This window comes from Schistocerca gregaria, chromosome 5, assembly GCF_023897955.1.
Source record: "Schistocerca gregaria isolate iqSchGreg1 chromosome 5, iqSchGreg1.2, whole genome shotgun sequence".
Taxonomy (NCBI): domain Eukaryota; kingdom Metazoa; phylum Arthropoda; class Insecta; order Orthoptera; family Acrididae; genus Schistocerca; species Schistocerca gregaria.
In genome coordinates, this window is record NC_064924.1 from 417,627,290 (window position 1) to 417,648,046 (window position 20,757).

General features: G+C 42.2%; 1 protein-coding gene across 40 annotated transcripts in view; it reads left to right on the forward strand.

Moving 5' to 3' along the window:
* The window catches only part of LOC126272746 (transcription factor HNF-4 homolog), a 594,004-nt gene that overhangs the window by 538,846 nt on the left and 34,401 nt on the right, over nucleotides 1–20,757 (forward strand). For all 40 annotated transcript variants that reach the window (XM_049975822.1, XM_049975824.1, XM_049975819.1 and 37 more), the window contains one exon: nucleotides 18,182–18,509. In XM_049975822.1, coding sequence (XP_049831779.1) covers nucleotides 18,182–18,509 — 328 coding nt within the window. The remainder of the gene's footprint in view (nucleotides 1–18,181; nucleotides 18,510–20,757) is intronic.

Consider the following 20,757-nt stretch of genomic DNA (forward strand, 5'->3'; position numbering starts at 1 on the left):
AACGCGGTGGGCTTCTAGAGAATCCCTCGCTGCCAAGCTGATGCAAGCGTTCTGCATAATCTGTTATGCGCAAGCGTCCTTCCCTCATGGCCTGCGCATGCTTCCGCTCTTTGCTTCTACGTCTTGCAGAATATCTGATCCCTACCGAGCGGTAGCTACAGGTGATTTCCGTTGGTCCGCTTCAGCAAGAGGTGTCTCATTGAGTAAGCATGGGACTAAAAATTCAAAATGTCAGCGTTTCATCTTCAGTTGGCTCTTTTTACATTTTTCCTTTTTAACTTAATTTCTACCTGCGGCAATACTTTGCATATACGTGAAGGAACAAAATTTCATCGCAGTATGGAATAAATGTTCAACTGTAGGTCACCCTCTAAAACTGCCCTCTGAGCTTGTTTGCACACACTTGAGCAAGGCAAGGCCATAGTGCGACAAATATCACCATGTGCAGTGGGAGCACTGTGGCACTCTTCGTGTTTGGTAGCAGTTTACTTTTATTTCAAAAAAATATGTGGGAAAGTATGTAAGGAAGAGAATAATTGAGAAACGTTAACAGGTTCTTGGAAAGCCACTCCAGTGCGTCAGTTCAGAGTTAAGATGCTAATTTCTCTGCTGTGATTCATCCAAGGATTTTCAGCAGCTCGTGGTCTCGCGGTCGCGTTCTCGCTTCCCGAGAACGGGATCCTGGGTTCGATTCCCAGTGGGGTCAGGGATTTTCACATGCCTCGAGATGTCTGGGTGTTTGTGTTGTCTTAATCATTTCATACTCATTCACGAATGTGGCGAGACTGGACTGAGCAAAGGTTGGGAATTTGTATGGGCGCTGATAACCTCGTGGTTGAGCGCCCCACAAACCAAATGTCGTCGTCGTCGTCATCATCATCCACGGATTACAACCGTGACATGTACACGTCCTGGATCTACAGAATGCTGAAGTACAGTTCCTGTGCATGCCTGTAGTAAAATATGGAGTCAGGAAGAGCTGTTGTGGAAAAGGCAATTCAAGCAGAATAGACACACATGATTTACAATAGATTTGGTACTACCTTAACTTTAGTCTATTGTGCGGTATGTTCAGAACGGCCTAAAGTTAGTTTGGGGCTTATTAAGTTCTAAAAGATTCTAGAGCTGGTGGAACAATCACGTCACTCATGAGTTGGATGCGCGGTTATTCTTTACTCTGTTGTACGCGGTTGATTAAAAGGATACTTCGCGCATCATTGACTAGACGACTGGGGATTGTTGGGAGGACATAACACTGCTTATAGATTTAGTCAATAATCGTGTCCAGATCTCATCTCATGAGTTTCTGATATCACGAAAACCTAAAAGTTTGCTCGACAGGGCCTACACATCTGGAAAAGTGGAACAGGTGGCTGAGGTTTTAATTACTGCTTACAAAGAAAATGCAGATTGCTCCTCAGTTAATAAACTCACTCTCTGATCTAAAATTGCGAATCGTTGAGCTACAAAGGTGATGTTAACAGCAAGTGGGGCCTGCTTGTTTAGCTGAGTGGTAACGTGCTTGCCTCCCATGAAGCGAGCCCGACCGGGTTGCAAGTCGCCCAATATGGCGTCGATTGAAATAAGACGTGCACTCGGCGGCCGAACTTCGCGGATGGGGCCTCCCGACCAACAATGCCATAGGCTCATATATCTTTTTTTTTTTGCAGCGTGTGGTGTTGAAAGTGCAAGCTACGTGCTCATCAATCTCTCACTTTAATCAAACAGCATGTGGGTAAAATAAATAACTTTTCTAACAGTCAGTATCTCATAGTCTGCTTCGAAGGGTGCTTCAGACCAGTAGCTCAGAACATGTATACGTTAAGACCTTACCACTAAAGCTACGCGTCAGCTTTGCGAGCGGTGCTACCTATGCAAGGTAGTTCCTTATGGAAACGATGACACCTCTAACGAAACAACTGCAAAAACAACAATGGCCGTTATAAAAACGACTTTACTTACCAACTGCAAAAATTTACCACCCATATATTAATGACTGAGGATCAGTAAGTTCGCACGGTTTAAAAAAAAAGTGACCGAAATAACTTTGCCGTACGATATACAATTTTGGTTCTATAATGGAACATCAAACACTTGACAAACAGCACTTTGTCGATACATTATACTGGGGAAACAATAAAGAGAAACTTTCTTACTTGGGCAGTTGGAGAACTGGAATTTGTCGTTTGTGCAGGTGCACAACAGCGAGACTGTTAGAATATTATGGTGCCGGACTCGTGTTCTGAAGTAAGCTATGGAGCTATCAGCAGCGAAATTCCCATGAATGGAAGTGTCAAAAACTGTTCGTAAATACACGTGCGTCGTCAGCACACAGTGACCTTTAGACATTAGTGGCCCGCCTCCTCACTTCAGATCCGCAGTGTCTGGTTCTGAGCACAAGTGGTTTGGTGGGTGTGTTTGCTGCACGTAATCTTCCATCACTGCTTATCACGCTAACTTCGTCAGCGCGTAGACATTAGCGATAAAAAAAGGCTTGCTTCTCACTGTGTGTTACATAAGTGACTCCTAACATGTCTTTTTCGTGGAACGTTGCCTTGTGAACGTTTCCATTGGCTATTATTTTAGGCGGGGTAGTTACTGTGTAGCGGTCTGTCTGTTTCTCTATAGCACTCAGAGCACATTAAATTTGTACGCTTTTCTTTTACATGCGATAACGACACAGTTTGGATCTGCTCGTTGAAGAGTTTCTTCCAACTTAGCCTTTCCTCCTCTGAATGTTTGTTTCGATTCAGAAAGATTTTCACATCTAATTCATGAATATCAACAACGCAATGGATAAAGTACTTATAATGCAGTCTTCTTAGATAATTCAACGTTGAAGATTTCTCGTCTGCAGGAGTTGGTGTTGTACGCTGTACAATCAGTCCCACTACTGTTTCTGTATCACTGCATGTATTCTTCTCCCAAGAAGAAATCTCTTCATGTGATGCGAAATCTTTCTTGCTATTTGTGACGTACTATAAGTCATAAAACACGGAAACCCCAGACTGATAACGCTAGACTTCTAGAACTCGTCGTCGCAGGTGCACACAGTTAACAAACTGTTCTCTCTATGGGAGGTTTGCAGGGAGACAGCTTGTAGTGTGGAATGTGCTAGAGATCTAAGATGCCTAATGTTAATAATAAAGCTGTGTAAAAATAAATTATTTGAGAGGACTTATCATAACACCAAATAGGATGCCCCAAATCCTCCGGCAATTTTCTTGTGCCTTATACTTAGTTACCGAAATCGAATTATCGCGTTTCGAACCATCTTATGGAAGTGAATAGACGTATGAGTTACCACCTGCATTTGCAGAACAGCGCAAGCATCCTCCCTGGTCTCCGTCACAAGAAACAGGGAAGTAGAAGTAACGTGCTGTTAAATGTGTCAAAAGAGTAAAACATTGTGCTGAAACACAACTCCGAGCGCGCGCGCTTTCGTTGGTAGCAGAAGGCGCAGATTCGAGTGTGTCCCCAGAACTGATTCATCCTAACACCGCAAAATAAATCGTAGTGATATCGTGTTCTGTAGTTAGATTGCGAGCAAGGAGCAATTAAATGGAGCTGAGTCACAGGTTCTTCAAAGACCGTTTGAACTGTGTACCCAGTGTTCCGAAGGTCAATGGGGATATAATTTGATAGTTTGGTTTGGCAGGAGACAAATTTTTGCACTTAATCGACACTTATGAAAAGAGAGGCCATTATTCGTCCTAATTCTTGGACAGGACTCCATGTAATTTCACGTTCCCTCAAAACGAAGTGGAACAGTCGTCAACATTCTAGTCATGGAGACTTTGGAAAACCCGTCTAGACGGACTTTTTTTTTTTTTTTTTTTTTTTTTTTTTTTTTTTTTTTCCTCTCAGGATGGTGCCAGCTATCGCGTGAAAAACTACTTCAATGTTCAGAGAATTAGGATTACGAATAAGGCGACAAGCAGCCTAATAAGTGATACAATCAATTGGAAGTGCCCTCTGCTGTGATCTGCGCAGATGCAGTGTGACAAGAGAGAAGGAAGGCCGCTAGAGTTACATACGACATGTCCATCAGTCAATGCCAAGCCGAATAATTGCTTCTATAAGGGCCGGAGGTGGTCTGACGCGTTACTGACTTTCTCAATTGGTGAATCTCTCTCTCTCGAATAAATCCTATCCATTTTTTTAAAACTGTAATCATTCATTTGTCTGTATGTGTACTTCACATCTATCGATTTCTGTCCCAATCGGATAATTCCTGTGAGTGGCGTAGTTTTTCTTTTTTTTCTTTCTTAATGTATTTACAGGAGAAGATACACCCAAATTTAGATTGAAATGTATGTAAAGCGCATTTGTAACTGTTTTTCCTGTAGGAACCTTTGATGAGTGGATTGGTCTAACAAACGTCGGCGAACAGAAAAAAATTGAATAGCGACAAATGTTGACATCTTAGAAAGATTTCTGTTAGCGTCTTGGGAGCACACTGTTGCTGCCACTCAAGCTGTTTGCCTAGAGCCGTATCGTGCAGGGAACATTGTTTGGACGCGCCGAGGCCTCCTTAGCCGTAAACATCGACGGGCTAATCAGTGCTGGCTGCTGAGTCAACTTAATACAAAGAAGTGACACTTGTAGGGAGGCTAGTGCTCAGATATTGCTTGTGTGTCATCTGCACTCGGCAGCTACTGTACAGGGTTGCCTGGAGCACAGAATCACCTCAGAATTCAGAAGTCACTGCTGTTCTGTTGATACATTTACTGTAAGTGAAGTCGACATGCAGCGCCCCACTGCTGTTACTCTGGCGCTTACGTTGGCTTCGAAAAAAGTGTTTGGAACGCCACTGTATTCAATATCAACAGAGTATCACTCATATCAGAATAAAATTTATTCCAGGCTATCGATGAACTTCCGTGAATACGCGTAATGCAACAAGAACTTAAGAAACTTATCGGCAAGGAGGTCTGTAAAACAGTCTCTTTGAAAAGTACGTACGACTCTTTAGACAACACACTGAACGGTTTCATAGACGTTCTTTAATCATTTGTTCCTGGCGATTATACTAAATAATCGAGTGTTCAAGGTTAAAGCGACAAGGATGAAGTTGTATTGTGTGTTTCAGTGAAGTAGAGTATCTTGAAACTGTAACCCCAGTAAACATAAAGTGTTGTTCGGCGTTAAAGAACTTTTCCGTTTCGTTTCCGAACGGTTAAGGCGTTGCTTGCTTAGTTTAAACGTCGTCGTGCATTTATTGAAGATGTTGAGTGCTTAGAACGCCCAAAACTTTCTAAGATCGCGGCCACCTTTGACAACGCCATACCTAACGACCCGCAGTTGAAGTTATTAGAACTCGCTGAAGTTACAGAACTCTTGATCGGCCGTTTCCACCACATTTTACGCCAAGTTTTGAGTATGACAAAGCTTTCAGCTCGTCAGATGCTGCGTTTATTAACCACTGATTCAACTGTTTCCTCGTAAATACTGTTCAGACGGCTTTGAGTTTTTAATTAGTAGTTCCAGTAAGTTTCTCCTGCATTTCTTATCAGCATATGAAACGGATTCATCATTACGTGTCAAAGACGGAGTAGCCAGAGCAATTGGTGACAGCACGCGAAAGTGCGCCAAAGTAAGAGAAACCTGTCCTGTCTGAAAGAAAGCCGTGGCTACAGCTGTGGTGGTCTCCTCGCCGTGTGCCGCTCGTCCGGTCGCCGCAAGGGCCGGACCATTACCAGCGAGCACGAGACATCACTACTGGACAAACTCAGGGGCACCTTCAACGCCAGACGTACACGTCGTGGAAAGAAGAAAGTTCCTTGCCATCACGATGACCTACACTCTCACGATTCTCACCGTCGATGCAATACTACATGGAATTAGTTGCTAAGTGCTTCCGAAACCGCAAATTTAACCGGATTCAGCCTCCAACGATTACTTTTTACTATAAGAAGTATAGCGACCAGCCGCAGACGTCTTTCGGGTTTTCATCCATCACCCGGTGGCTTTGTACACTGCTATCTTCACCAGTAAAACCGATTGTCAATAGCATTTTGGACGCTGCCACTACTTTGTGCGAAATAATTTTAGCTGTGACTTTTCCGAGATGTATATTTACGTTTAATTAACTTACTTTTATTCTAACTCGTCGCTCCTTATGTTGCTTTTTTTGTACGTACAACATATTCGAGCTTACCACACGCCAGATGATTAAGTGCATAAAATACGTCAATAGCTGCTCCAGCAAATGTTCGGCTTTTTCGCAAAAAGGCTAACTTCCCGTTTCTACGAAGCGTGCCGCCGTGTCGACAGAACAAAAACACCTAGTTCAGAAAATGTCGTTTACCAGCCAGTGACCTTTCTGTGTTTCTAGTGCTGTCGCTAGGCACCTCAGAGCAACCGACAGGAGATATTATCGAGCTGTACAATCCTCAGCGTTCGTGGCTTGCCGTAAGGAGCAGCCCGCGCTCTTTAATTACACATCTTGCGTTTTGCTCGCGAGTCCCGACCTGCCCTCTTGATGGCGACGTGCTGTCGTCTTCGTCCAATCGCAGCTAATGTAGTGTGTGGTGCAGCAGACATGTATAGAAGCGTCGGTAGCTAGTCTTATACCAGGTCGTTGAGTTTTAAACGACACTTGACGTGGCCTGAACAGCTAGTGGCTTTCATAAAAGGATGCCGCCGCAAAGGAGTTAGGTCATGAACCAACTAGATTCTCTTTCGTTCCGTTGCGAATTACAGTATATCCAGCTTGTGGACTGCTTTTTTTTCGCCATAAGTCCTATATGCTTACATAGACGAAACGTAGACGAGGTGGGAAGGATGCACAACGACACACATGACATACCTACTGGGGCTGTTGAGATACTTTATCACACGCTATGGCGCCCACATCAGCAGCGCCCGTTGTGTGTGTGCATAACTGAGCAGCATTTTTTAAACCATTGTAAATAACATACTGACACGAAGTTTGGTGTATTTTTTAAACGTTTGAAGAATACATCTGTTTATACTCGGAATTTTATTCAATAAATCTGTTGTAATTTTGCTCCGTTAAACCACATTTTTACGTATTACAAATGGGCACAAGACTCTGCGCAAATGTTACACGTATTCTGTGCTTTCGCCTGTTGGCGTTGACTTCTGGCAAGCAAACTGTGAAATTTTAAATACCACATTCATTTGCCGAAACGAGTATCTAACATTAAATGGAGTGCTCGAGTGGAACTCTCCTCAGCTGTCAATAGTGGATGTCCTGTCATAATGTATGTTTTGGATGGCATGTGGATACTGGTTATATGGCAGAGGTCAGCCAACAGGCTAAGAGGCTATTGCACACTATTACCATGGTGAATATAAAAATTGTGATGCTGCTGTGGAATATTTATACGAATGTTTCCATGGACACAGAGAAGCTCTTATAGCAACGTCCCTTTTAATTCCGAGAATAAGGTAAAAGATACACCTTCTGTTATCAGTATCGTGAGGATATCTTTCGGCAAACGCAACGATTCGAAACCTCCACGAATCCGAAGAGATTGCTTGGAATCATAGTCGGGCAGAAAATCTAGACTAATGTATGAGGTGAATGCATGAGTGTTAAAATATATTTACGAAATAGCCTCTACGAGTAGTGATCTTCATTCGTAGTCTTTCTGTTCGAGTTGCACAACTGACACAGAAATGCTTATACAGACCATTAGTGCCTAAATGAGTGCGGAAAACCGCTTGTAAGATACAGTGGCGTTGAGCAGCTGAACCGACTCCTAATGACTTTGATCGAATCGAGATAACTGTATGACAGTCCTGACATTGCTGCGGAGTTACCTCAGTGGGTTAACAAGTTCATTATTTGAAAGGGACGCAAACTACGTGATGTCATTTGAATATTTACCTTGCTATACGGTGGTTTTTCCCTTCATATAGAAGGGAGCTAGTAAGTCAGCTATGCCGGATATTAACGTCGCAGCTCTAGTTTGATAATCAGACATATCAGGGCACCTATTAGTGGACATTAAGCAGCTTGAACTGTCCTTGGAAAATACCTGAATGTCTGTGAAGGAATGGCAGCCCAGTCTTCGTCAAGAGCTAATAGCAGAGAAGGCAGTGGTGCTGGATGTCACACATGATCGTAGGTAACGTTCTCCAGGCATTCGCCAAACCCAAACCCTTCAATCGGATTGCCACAGTGTATAGTGTGGTTCATCACTCCAAATCACTCGTTTCCAATCGTCCACTGTCCAGTAGCTTCGTTCTCAAGCGTCGCTCACCATTGACTACAGAAAAGCGTGACTTAAGAGTAACTGCTCGAACACTGCCCTATTCTTTTAATTCCATATGCACGGACATTGTGCCAGCTGGACTGCTGATAGCCATTTGGAACTGTCAAGTGATTCGTTCCACTGATCTCATGCTATTTTTTTTAACAACGAACCTCCGCAGTGTTCGAAGGTCCCTATTCGTCTTTACGCGAGGACTATCTTGGCTTGGATTAGCTGTGGCTGTTCATTCACAATTCCATTTCACAGTCACATCTGCAGCAGTGTAGTTGACGGATTCGTTATTCAGGTGACATGCAGTGACTAATCGATGTTCGACGGCAGTAACCGGCCGGCTCTGCTGTTACGGTCGCCTTTCTTTATATTTGTGAACCCGCTTACGGTGACATCTAGTGCTTAATTCCACATTACGTATGTTCGGTTACTTATGATCAGATAGTGTACTACCTTTACGACACTATGTCTCAGCGAGCATTTGGCGGTGGTAATTACCAAATGCTCTGTGTACTCCGCTTTACCTTGAGCTGTGCGTAGCTCATTGTTTCGTTATTTGAAGGGAATGAAAAGACTAATCCTGCTCCATCACAGGGTTAAACACGGAAATAGCCAGAAGGTATTAGCAAACCGTACGACCGTGTAGCATTTCTGATATCGCCAAGTAAGAACACCCTGCCGCTGACCCCGTCCCCGCACCACCACTTCGGACGGTCTAAAGGGCACCACACATGACCGACGAATCGCAGTGATCCTTCATAAATTGCGCGTGTGTGGGCAAATCGCAGCGATCGGCTGCTGATAGCATGGAAAACCCAGGCAATGTGATGAATCGCTTACGATTTGCGCTTGTAATATAACTGCCTGGCTTTTTAGTAGCGATGTTGGTAATGCGGCTCTATTTATAAAGCGTGGTTGTGTATTTTTATTTAGTTGGGCTTTGCTCACGCTGAGTAAGAAAATTTGTAGTTATCCAGGATCACGGACCACTCTGAAAAGTGAAGTGGAAGCCGGAGTTGCCATTTATATTAAGAGATAATACAAAATACTCCCTACGATTTTTCAGTGGTTAGCATTTTGAAGCTAATGCTTTAAATGTAGAATTGATAGGAAGTTCATAGCAATAGTCGCGATACAGTGGGCTCCATCCTACGATTTCGAGTTATATGCATTATTAAAGTTTTAACTTCTAAACAGAATGACATACGTACGTACTGTAATCTTAAGAGGACATTTTTAATATTCAGGACAAATCTGTTATACAGTTATACTAAAGTCACTCGTCATTTCATCTAATCCAGCTCTCCTTCGTTGGGTATACAATAAAAATTAAGATTATCAGCTATTGACAGTGACATAGCTATGCTCTCTAACGAGAGAGAGAGAGAGAGAGAGAGAGAGAGAGAGAGAGAGAGAGAAGGAATTGAGGGCTAGCAAACGTAAAAAGTATTGTACTCTCACAGTGGAAAGATGTGCTCAACCCATTTGACATCAGTGAAAAATGTAATATATTCTGTAAAGTAACCTACAGTTTCCAAGAAAAGAATTTCAAAAAAAGTTTTCCCATTTGCTTTAAATTTGTTTTGCAAGTATACGGAAGTCAGCTGCAACTGCTGCTAAACGTGTTCATTTCCCTTAGCAGAACTTACCGACGTTCATATTATTGACTGAGATTGCTTGACAAATCTGTAATGTGTGGGGTGCCGAGGCGAGCGACTCATGTGTGGGACTCTTGTTCCCGTTTGCTTACGCTCGTAGGCAGAATGCCACGGTAAAGTCTCCTCAGTATAGACTGGTCGTGTTGATCAGAAATGGTTCGAGAAACGAAGTGCGTAGTATCTGTTTGTGATTAAATTAATAAAATATTTTTTTATTAGAAGTTCCCCCTTGAAGTGTTGTGTGGATGTAACACACAATACTTCATATTTTTAAAGTGCATGTTGCTGAGTAGCACGTCCGCCCGCCCCCCCCCCCCCCCCCCACTCCCCCGCCTCCACCACTCTTCCTCATTTAATCGGTGCCTTAGGTCCCGCGCGACCTTAAGCCGTCCCGGCGCATGTAGTGGCTGCGGTTATTAGTGACGCAGCAGATCCGAGTGTTTGAGAAGCGGCAGCGGCGAGCGGTGCGCGGCCGGCGTGCTATCGGCGGAAGCGAGTCTTCAATGACGCGCACGCAGCATAAACTCGGCGCCAACCGCCTTCCTGCTTCGCTCCAGCAAGTGAAACGAGCAACTGGCGCCAGCTCCACACTTCGTAAAAAAAGTAGCCCTTTTTCACGCGGTTTTTGTAGGCTTCTGGACAGAAAAATTACAGAGTTTCGAAGGAATCCGCGTTTCACTTCCGTGGCATGTCGGCTGTCACAGTGGGGAAGGGCGCTGCGACAGGAAACTGACCTGCGAGCGCACCCAACTATTAGCGATGTCCTACCGCAAATCATCATGCAACTCACTGTTAGCGTGCAAAGCGGGCGAAATTGCTGGTTCCGACTACACATCGGTAGTCTGTCAGCGCTTATCAAGCTGCAATGTGTCGCTAGGCCAAGGAATCAGATCAAAAGAAGTTTGATGTTTCTCAACAATGATTAGTAATCTTTCTACAATTAAAGTCTGCACTTGATATCTATAGAGTACTTATCTTCGAACTACTCATACTTCTAGTCGGTTAAGACAGTAGACTTCCACGAGCAGGATCTGTTTGAATAAAATAGTTTTGAGAGTTCATCTACATCTGCATGATACTCAGCGTAAGTGACAAGTCGGTTCATCGGTAAACGCGGAATATCGTTAGCAAAAATTGTCATACAATTAATATACACGAATAGTTACGGAAACTGTTGTTTTTTAAATAGAGTAATCGCACCGAAATTATTACCGATATCGATTTATACCGTTGCGTGTTCCGAGATTTCAGCAGTAACTGTTAGAAACGTTACTGCTTCGAGAGACGCGAACCTTTATGGTAAATGCTGTGGGAGAAGGGGCAGGGACGGATATTTTTGACTGTACAAAATATTGTTCCATCCAGCTCATCTTCCTTTATTGCACTTGCTGTCAGCATTCATTTTGTATTTGATCTGGGGGTTGTTTTAGGTTGATAGCTGAGGTAAATAGACACGTGTTTCAGAGAGCGCTAGTATGTTACACGTGATTTTCGGGGTGGCAGTAGATGTTGGTGGACAAGGAAAAAGATCGAACTAGCACATCCGAGTGTCGAACTTGGTCTGTTACATCGACCACACTGAGTGAATTCCGATCGGAGTCCCATACACGTTTGGGTGAATAACAGAAGAGCGCAGATTATGCAGTGCGAAGCTGCACAACCACGGGAAGGTTAATAGAAACCAATGACAGTGCTAAGAATCAGTTGTCATCAGTAATTCACAGATGTAATGGAATGTATCACGACGAAATGAGAAGTTACTAAAATAACTGAGAAGAAAATAAATTCATAGTAAGACTTTACTAAAAGAAGGGATTGATAAATAGGGCCCAACGGAACACCTTAAAGAATCTTCATTTTAGTGGAAGGAAGAGAAGGGGAGGCAAAAAAATACCGGAGACGACCAAGGCATAATTCAGTAAGTAGTTTGAAGCGGATATGTATATTTTATTAGTTACATAGTTATGAAAAGGCTTGCAAGGATATTGTAGCACGCAGAGCTGCATCAAACCAGTATTCGGAATGACGACTACGTCATATAAACCAACCTAAAAGTGAGATATGAGGAAATTTAATTACTACGGAAGTTTCACTTGCATGGCAATATTGTCCGTAGTTGATTTGTAATTATTGAAGGTATTTTAATTCCGTCTGTGGAAGAGTAAAAAGATGCGTGTTTTTGCCACCAATAACGTTTAATTTAATTGAAATAAAATGTCCTCAGAGGTCTGTAGAACAGTAGTTTTAGATAAGAGATAAACTAGCGGTTAAGTTGGTAACACTAAACAAAACACACGATGAATATATAAATATAATAGGCGGAAAGCTAAACACACGGTGTTGGTGCCATAGTTTCGTGTGTTCAAAATGAAAATTTGCGAAATTCTGCAAAAGCAGTGTGGGAGTAGGCTAGAATCAACATTGCCAAACGAAGGAATAACTCAAGAATGCGCAAACAGATAACGTTTCCTGATTAGAGCGAAAATCAGGCATAAAATGCCGTAAGTAAAATTAACATTTTATACCGAATTGTTTTACGATCTAGAAAGCAAGCCAGTTTATAAGTATCTTTCATTACAGGTAACTGATGGTTTTTTTTTTTTCAATGAAATTAAACGCGTTTGTTCAAAAATAAGCATTTTTTAGTTACAAAGACAGGATTAAAACCGTTTCAATAACAATGAAATGTACACAGTAATTTATGTTGCATTTAAATTTCACTTAGCCTATTGGAGTTCTTGCAGAAATATTAACATTTTTATGCCTCAGATATATGGATTTCGTCTCTCCGTCATGACCGTGTCAAGTAATAATACTGTACCAATCTTTTCTGGCGTAACTTTTATTCTATTTACATGATTTGTTCAGGACACTGCATTTCTTTTGCGTGTTGTAGGCAGGTTTCTTGGGTCTGAAAGTTCCTGGAGAGAAGAATCTTTAAATTAGTCATTTAACTTTCCTTCTGTTAATGACGTGCTTTCAGTTTTGACGATCCCTTGCCCTTGTGTACATCTAGCAATGTTTCTAAGGAATAGTGGCGGGAGGGGAAACTGCGTTAGGGGTCAGGGTCGTAGAGAGAGGAAAAAGAGGATCTTGCGAAAGGGAGAGAAGTGAGCATAAAAACAAAAGCAGGCTAGAGTTATCTGAAAACCCCGCAGTGACGCAAATCTCGTACCGGTGATGCATTGCGCAGGTCAGTAAGGCGGCGTGTACTTTGCCCAGGCTCCGTCAGCTCGATGCAACAGCCGTCGTAGGCCTCACGTGGCGCTGCCGCGCGCCTTCTCAAATCCACCCAGCTGTCTGTCGCATTAACTGATACGGGCCTGCGTGAATCGGATCTTAGGCTCCTATAGCTGGGTAAACCTTTAAGCACATCCGTTTCTGGCACTCTACTCAGCGACGGGAGGAAGTCAGCACCTGCAGCACCTCCCGCCCCTTCCCAGAAAGACAAATCTTAGCAAACCGAATGTGCATCATACCTCACCAAAAAGACTGATTTACGAAATCAGAGTCAGTGTGAAGAAAGCCAACACACATGGTGATACACTGACTGTGACGAAAGTCATTGGATTGGTCCAAATATCGTGTCGGACCCCCATTTGCCTGGTGTAATGCAGCAGCTTAATATGGCAAAGGCTCAGCGAGTCGTTAGAAGTCACCTGCAGAAATATTGAGCAACGCTCCCTCTATATATATGTCCGTAATTGTGAAAGTGTTGCCAGTGCAGGATTTTGTGCATCAGCTGACTTCTGTATTATATGCCACAATTGTTCGATGGTATTCATATCGAGCTATCTGAATGGTCAGATTGTTTGTGTGAATTGTCCAGAATGCTCTTCAAACCAATTGCTAACAATTGTGACCTGGTGACATGGTGCATTGGCCTCCATAAAAATTTCGTCATTTTTTGGGAACATGAAGTTACAAAGAGCTGCAAAAGGTGTGCAAAGTAGCCAAAAATAACCATTTCTAGTCATTGATCGGTTCATTTGGCCAGAGGCCCCAGTCTATTCTTTGTAAGCAAGGCCCACACCTTTATGGAGCCACCACCAGCTTTCGCAGTGCCTTGTTGGCAGCTTGGCTTCATAGCTTTGTGGGATCTGTGCCACACTCAAACCCTATCATCATCCGCTACCAGCCGAAATTGGGATTCATCTGTCCAGGCCATGTTTTTCCAATTGTCTGGGGTCTGACTGATATGGTCAAAAGACCAGAAGAGGCACTACAGGCAATGTTACACTGTTAGCAAAGGCATTTGCATCAGTCATCTGCTGCTGTAGCCCATTAATACCAAATTTGACCATACTGTCATAATGGATATGTTTGTCATCTGTCCCATATTGACTTCTGTGGTTATTTTATGCAGTGTTGTGTTTCTGTTGGCACTGTTAACTCTACACAAACGTTGCTGCTCTTGGAAGACCATCATCCACTGTGTTCTCTGTGTTGAGAGGTAATGCCTGAAATGTGATGCTTTCAGCACATTCATGATACTATATACTTCAGAATGTCGAATTCCGTAATTATTCTGAAATGGAAAGCCGCATGCATCTATCTCAAACTACACCATGTTCAAAGTTTGTTCATTCCCGTCATGCGGCTATAATCATGTCAAAAGTCTTCCCACTTGAATCACCCGAGTACAAATGACAGCTCTACCAATGCACTGCCCTTTTATACCTCGTGTATGTGATACTATCACCATCTGAGCATGTGCGTATCACTGTCCCATGAATTTTGTCACCTCAGTGCATCAGCTAGTAGCTTTAGTAGCAAGTGTACCCATCGCCATTTGTTGCGAAATCTCGAAACTATTTCTTTATTCGCTGCAAAACTATCACTGTAATGCTGAATTTTTAAAATGTAATCGTGTTTCAGTTACTGCATACCTAAAGTTCTGTCCAGTATAATGGTAGCCTACCGTTGCAATGTACCAGCATTTAAAGTGTCTCCAAATAATTAATTATCAGGTCAGAATGCTCACAACAGACCTTTTTTCTTTTTTCCTTTTTTCCTTTTTCCTTTTTTCCTTTTTTCCTTTTTTCTTTTTTCCTTTTTCCTTTTTTCCTTTTTCCTTTTTCCTTTTTTCCTTTTTCCCTTTTTTCCTTTTTTCCTTTTTTTCCTTTTTTCCTTTTTTCCTTTTTTCCTTTTTTCCTTTTTTCCTTTTTTCCTTTTTTCTTTTTTCCTTTTTTCTTTTTTCCTTTTTTCTTTTTTCTCTTTTCCTTTTTTCCTTTTTTCTTTTTTCTCTTTTCCTTTTTTCCTTTTTTCTCCCTGGTGGCATTAATTTTGTTACATTCTCTTCGCTGTGTGGAACTCAGCGCCATTGTAGACATGCCAGAGCAGGGGTGTGTACTTTTGTACTTGACAGTCCCAGTCCCATTGCTGTCTGAGTCATTGTGTAGAGATCACTGACACAGGTGCTGCAGTTGGTTAAGTCATTATGATGATTCTGTGTCATTGGAGTGGAATCCAGGAGAGAAGAAATTCAAAGCTTCATCCGACCATTCTTGTTGTGTAAGTTCTGTGCAACATCTGAGGTGATTACTCCAATGTTTCCTTAAAAGTATCCTTGTTTAACCTTAATTCTCTCCCTTCTCCCAGAGTCCATCCAAGTATCTGTATCAAACTGTACAGTCTTGTTTTATTCCCAAATACTAAAAGAACATGTTACAGTGATGGTTGTTGTTGTTGTTCGGAATGGAACTTTCAAAATACCTGTGTACTTCCTCTCAATTATACATATTTAGCTTGTAGTTGCCACGATCAATGTAAATAGTACTAAACAATACTTTTTTATTTTATGTACTAATTGCAAAGCAAAATGTATGTGATCTTAATTGATTCTTTAAATACATTTTGGTATAAACATTTTATATTTCAGGGTGAAAAGCAAACAATTTAATTTATTTCCTAATACTTGTTTATTATTAACTGGTTCTTGGCTTATTACGCATCATCAGGTAACAAGTCTGGCAGATTGAGAAACTGTTTCCCAGCAACTACTTCAGGATGCCAATGGAACCAACTAATCTGTTCATTTTAATTAAATGGAACATATTGGGTACATATTGCCAAACTCGTAAACAGCAATATTTCATTGTAAGAACAAGTATTTCGATACTGATTTACTCTGTTGCACTATATTCATAAAGTTTTGATGTAACAGAAAACATAGTGTGGGCATATACCTGTGGAACACAGACGTTTCAGTGAAGTATATATCATGTCTATAATCTTTCATAAACTTTATAATATAGATAATATGTTTAATGGGTTATGGCTAACAAAGGTTAATATGCACAGGAAAACAAATATTAATGAAATTGTGTGGTGAAACTAAATGAACAATAAGCGCTAGATTGCAGAGTTAAAGATCTGGGTTTCATTCCTGGCCAGTCCTAGAATTTTACCAGTCACGTAAGTTCTTTTGCCTCTGACAAAAATCTTTAAGGTGAAAAAGTGTAGTTGGGCCATGGTTCAGAAGAAGTGTTTAGCAGTAGGTCTCACTATAACTGGTTTGGTAATTCCGTGCAAAGACCAGAGGCAGCCAAGGGTATGCCACACCTAATAAATACTGTGGCATTGAAACTTTATTTGGACAGTTTGTCTGCAATACCTCTAAATACTTCACCTAATTTTTGGATTAGAGTTTTAGCTTTATTATTTACACAGTCCACTCACATTGGTGTGATCACATGTCAGAATCCTGAAGAACCAGTTTTGCAGCACAGACCGCTGTGAGACATGCAGGAAGAGCTAATGAAGTAATGGAATATACCAACAGGGGTGTGGAGCCACAGCGATTCCATTGCTGTGGCAAGCTGTGCGAGGTTTCTTGGTTGACAATCCATGGTATGAGCAGCCAGATTGAGGTGGTCCCACAGACTTTCAACTGGATTATAATCCTGGAAGTTTTGTGGCCAATCAATTACAGTAAACATGTACACAGCAGCTGCAACACATTGCATTGTCATTCTGGGAGATACCAGTATGCCGAGGAAAAACAGGCTGCATGTATGGATGGCGACATGGTCCCCAAGGATAGGTGCAAACTCGTGTTGATCCATTGTGGCTTCCTAAATGATATCACCCAGGGAATGCTCTCTGGTCTGGACCCTTCAGACAGTTCTTGCAGACTGTTTGGTTTCAGATGTTTCACATCCTGCAAGCAACTGTCATCAATCTGATGGAATAGTGTCATTCATCTGAGGAGGGTATCTGACACCCCGCCAGTGGACACACAGTTACAATATTGGCATATAAATTTCAGCCTTCATCACCAATTGACAATGGTCATTATGGAGGTAGATGGGCTGGCCAGTACTTACCTCAGCTCACTACAGCCGATAGATACATAAAAACCAAATTTAAGTTCCTAGCTTTCGGAATAAATGTTCCTTCATTATTCCAAAAGCCAGGAACTTAAATTTTCGGTTGTTTTTTGTGTATCTATCGGCTGTACTGAGCTGAGGTAAGTACTGGCCAGCCCCTCTATCTCTTTGTTAGTATTTGTTTCACATCTTTATGTAAGATTTTCCATTAATAATGGTCATTATGGGTGTGTTAACCAGGCACCAGCTGTGGAGGCCCGTACGCACTAGCGGGCACTGAAGAGACACTGTTGGTATCCCCCTGGTTCATCTGGGCAGTTGGTTGCTCATCAGTTGCACATCTATTTGCCTGTACACCACATCTCTGTGGCCGTTTTTCACCCCAGTCATCTATGGCCTATGGTGCACCACAGTTGCCCCAACACTAGTTTTGGATAGTGCCATTTTGGCATGCACAGTACACTTTAACCTTGATGCATGCAAACAGCAAACTAAGCCATTTCAGGAATGTTACCACCCTTGGCCTGAAAACCAATGATCATATCCTTTTGGACATCAGGTAAATCACTCTGTTTCTGGATTGTGACGACGACTACACTGTTTCCCGTGTCGTCCTGACACCCTTTATATACTCTCCACTGCTAGTGCTGCCACCGGTGAGTGGTTATTGCACATTAATGTTGAACATAGGTGGTGATCACATTGTGTCGGGACCTGTGTTGTTGTTGTTGTTGTTGTTGTTGTTGTTGTTGTTGTTGCTGTTATCATTTCATGCAACACTGTACTTAAGTGGAAGACGTCCTTTTCTTTATACTCCTCTATCATCAGTAAAGTTACACTTTAGTGTGTGTATTTGCATGGACTACCATGAAAAACTACTGCTTGGTTTGAAACAACGCTGTGAAAATGTATGTACCAGCAAAGCTGTGACTGATGTGTTGCGTTTGTGTTGCAGAATGCAGTGCAGCAGGCAGTGGCTGCGTCGGCGACCCACCGGGCGAGCTGCACAGTCTGGCTGTGGGGCCAGCTGGGGCAGCAGTGTTCGGCAGTGGGGGCGGCAGCACAGTGCCTGCTGTGGGCAATGGCTCGGCGCTCGTGAGCAGCGGAGGTGGTTCGGGGTCGGCAGCGGCAGCAGTGGCAGCGGCCGCTGCTGCTCTGGGCCAGCAACACTGCGCCATCTGTGGTGACCGCGCCACAGGCAAGCATTATGGCGCTGCGTCTTGTGACGGCTGCAAGGGCTTCTTTCGGCGCTCGGTGCGCAAGAACCACCTTTACACCTGCAGGTCAGTCTCTAGCACTTCAGCCTGTCACCGTAACAAGTTTTTTCCTATTTACTTATCTTTGTTGATGGTGCATCACCTACCCAACTAAAGGGACTGTTAGTTTACATTAAATTTTGAATCAAGTTGTACAAAGCCCATATTTTTTTTTTTTATTTTTTATTTTTTTTCAACTCCCATGACCAGGCTACATTTGGTGTCCCTGTAAATGCAAATTTATTCTTACCTACACGACAACTCACAGATCGTGTTCCTGTAGAACCACCATCGGCAGTTTTTTGACTTGATGTTTCTGTGTCACTGTCATTAAAGTCCTCATCATTGCTGTCTTCTCCCAGCAACAGAAACACCAGCACTGCCTTTTCTGGTAGTGTGAGTATTGCAGGTAGCATAAAATGCCAAATACATTTTGTAGAGTCTCCCAAATGTTGCTGACTGCAGCCCTGAGCACCATTCGTAGAGAGCACAGTGCAGGGCCGCTAGGCAGTTCTAACACAGTTTGTAGAGCATGGTTGAGGGGTCAAAGTGCCTAGTATGCTACATGAGTGCTTGGTGGACAGGGACTGCAGATAGGTGGCACTTGATGGGAATGTGGATCAGCCATGAGATGTGCTGAGATAGTCTGTGAAGTTGCGATAATACTGGGTCCCAAACGGCGCGGTGGTTAATGCATCTGCCTAATAAGAGGAGATCCTGGGTTAGAATCGAAGTCCAGTACACGTTGTCACTCCACTCATTACCACTGATTCCGCCTAATGTCCCAGCGCAGCTGACAGCAGTGATCCTTTCCCGTTCCATTCCTCTCTTTCCCTTTCCACCTTCAATTTACATACCTAGTATGTATTGATGACCACATTACCTCTTGCCAAACAACCATTCCATCAGTGTGCATTCATCTGCGTATGTGTTTTGTAATATTTAGCTGTAAACTAAGTATTACTAATTTATCTATTAAGACATCCTTCTGCATAATATTATGAAGAAAGAAAATTGTAGAAAATTGTAATGACAATATTGTTCAATGTGGTGGTGGTGGTGGTGGTGGTGGTGGTGGTGGTGGTGGTGGTGGTGGTGGTGGTGGTGGTCTTTGGAGGGAAAGAAAGAAAGAATCAGTTTTTCACTATTAAAAATTGTGGAGAAAATAAAATGTATTGCGAATGTTCCTGATCAACATCTAAGAGTCTTAGCAACTAGAGTACTTTACATATAGTTTCCTTTTTGTCATAGGCCTAGTAGTCTTATTGAGCATAGGGGAAGTTCATGGTGTTAGGGAGTATTTCCCATTTCAGTACCTGTATTGTAGGTAATATGTGAGGTACTGAAGATCCAGTCTCCCACTGGACATCAGATTGGAAGACAGACAGTTCAGTAGACCTATTTATTGCTGTCCTGGTGTTGAGCTATTATCGTATTCCATGGCATGTCGCATCCTCCTGCACTATGCAATGTTGGCCTCTTTGAGAAAGCTGTAGCTATTTAATTTAAGAGTAAAAATTTTAGCTCCTTATGCCCTGCTTCATAGCCAGAAAATGTCAACATAGGGTTAATAATGCCCATATCACACCAGTGATATTTTGATCAACATAGACGAATCAGGGTGAGTTTCATATCACCTGCATGCGTGCAGATCAGCCACAATCCACATTGTGGTGGGGTCAGTGATGTCAGTGACCAATAAATTGTGCTGAGTGTAGTCTAAATATGCTGAATATGCTGAAGAACGAACATGTGCAGAAAAAGGAAATGCTAACATCAAAAGTAGATGACCTTTGTATTTTACGAAAATCCAGATGTTAACGCAAATCCATCAGTAGCCCAATAAGTATATATGTAATTAAGTTTCTTTACTTTGTATGCTTTAATTATCAATGGGTTGGCATAGTTTAGTAACAAAACACAATTTAGAACAGAAGAAAGACACCTAGCAGATACTTTTAAGTCTTAATTCAGAGTTATATATTCACTGCAAAGATTTAGTCTTACACTGATATTAAAACATTTTAACACTTCTATGTTCCTCTGCAATAACATGAACAAAATATCTGTTAGTAAGGAAATGCTGGATCAAATGGGTAAACATCATGCAGCTTTAGCACACACCCAAGAAGAGTTCATAGTTTTCAGTACCAGTAGGCTTCCACAGGAATTAAATTATGATAAAATTCAAGCTCAAATTAAAATTAGTCCCCTCTTTTTTATTACTCATATTAATGACTGTATTAGGAGCTCACCAAACAAGACAGCAGGTAAC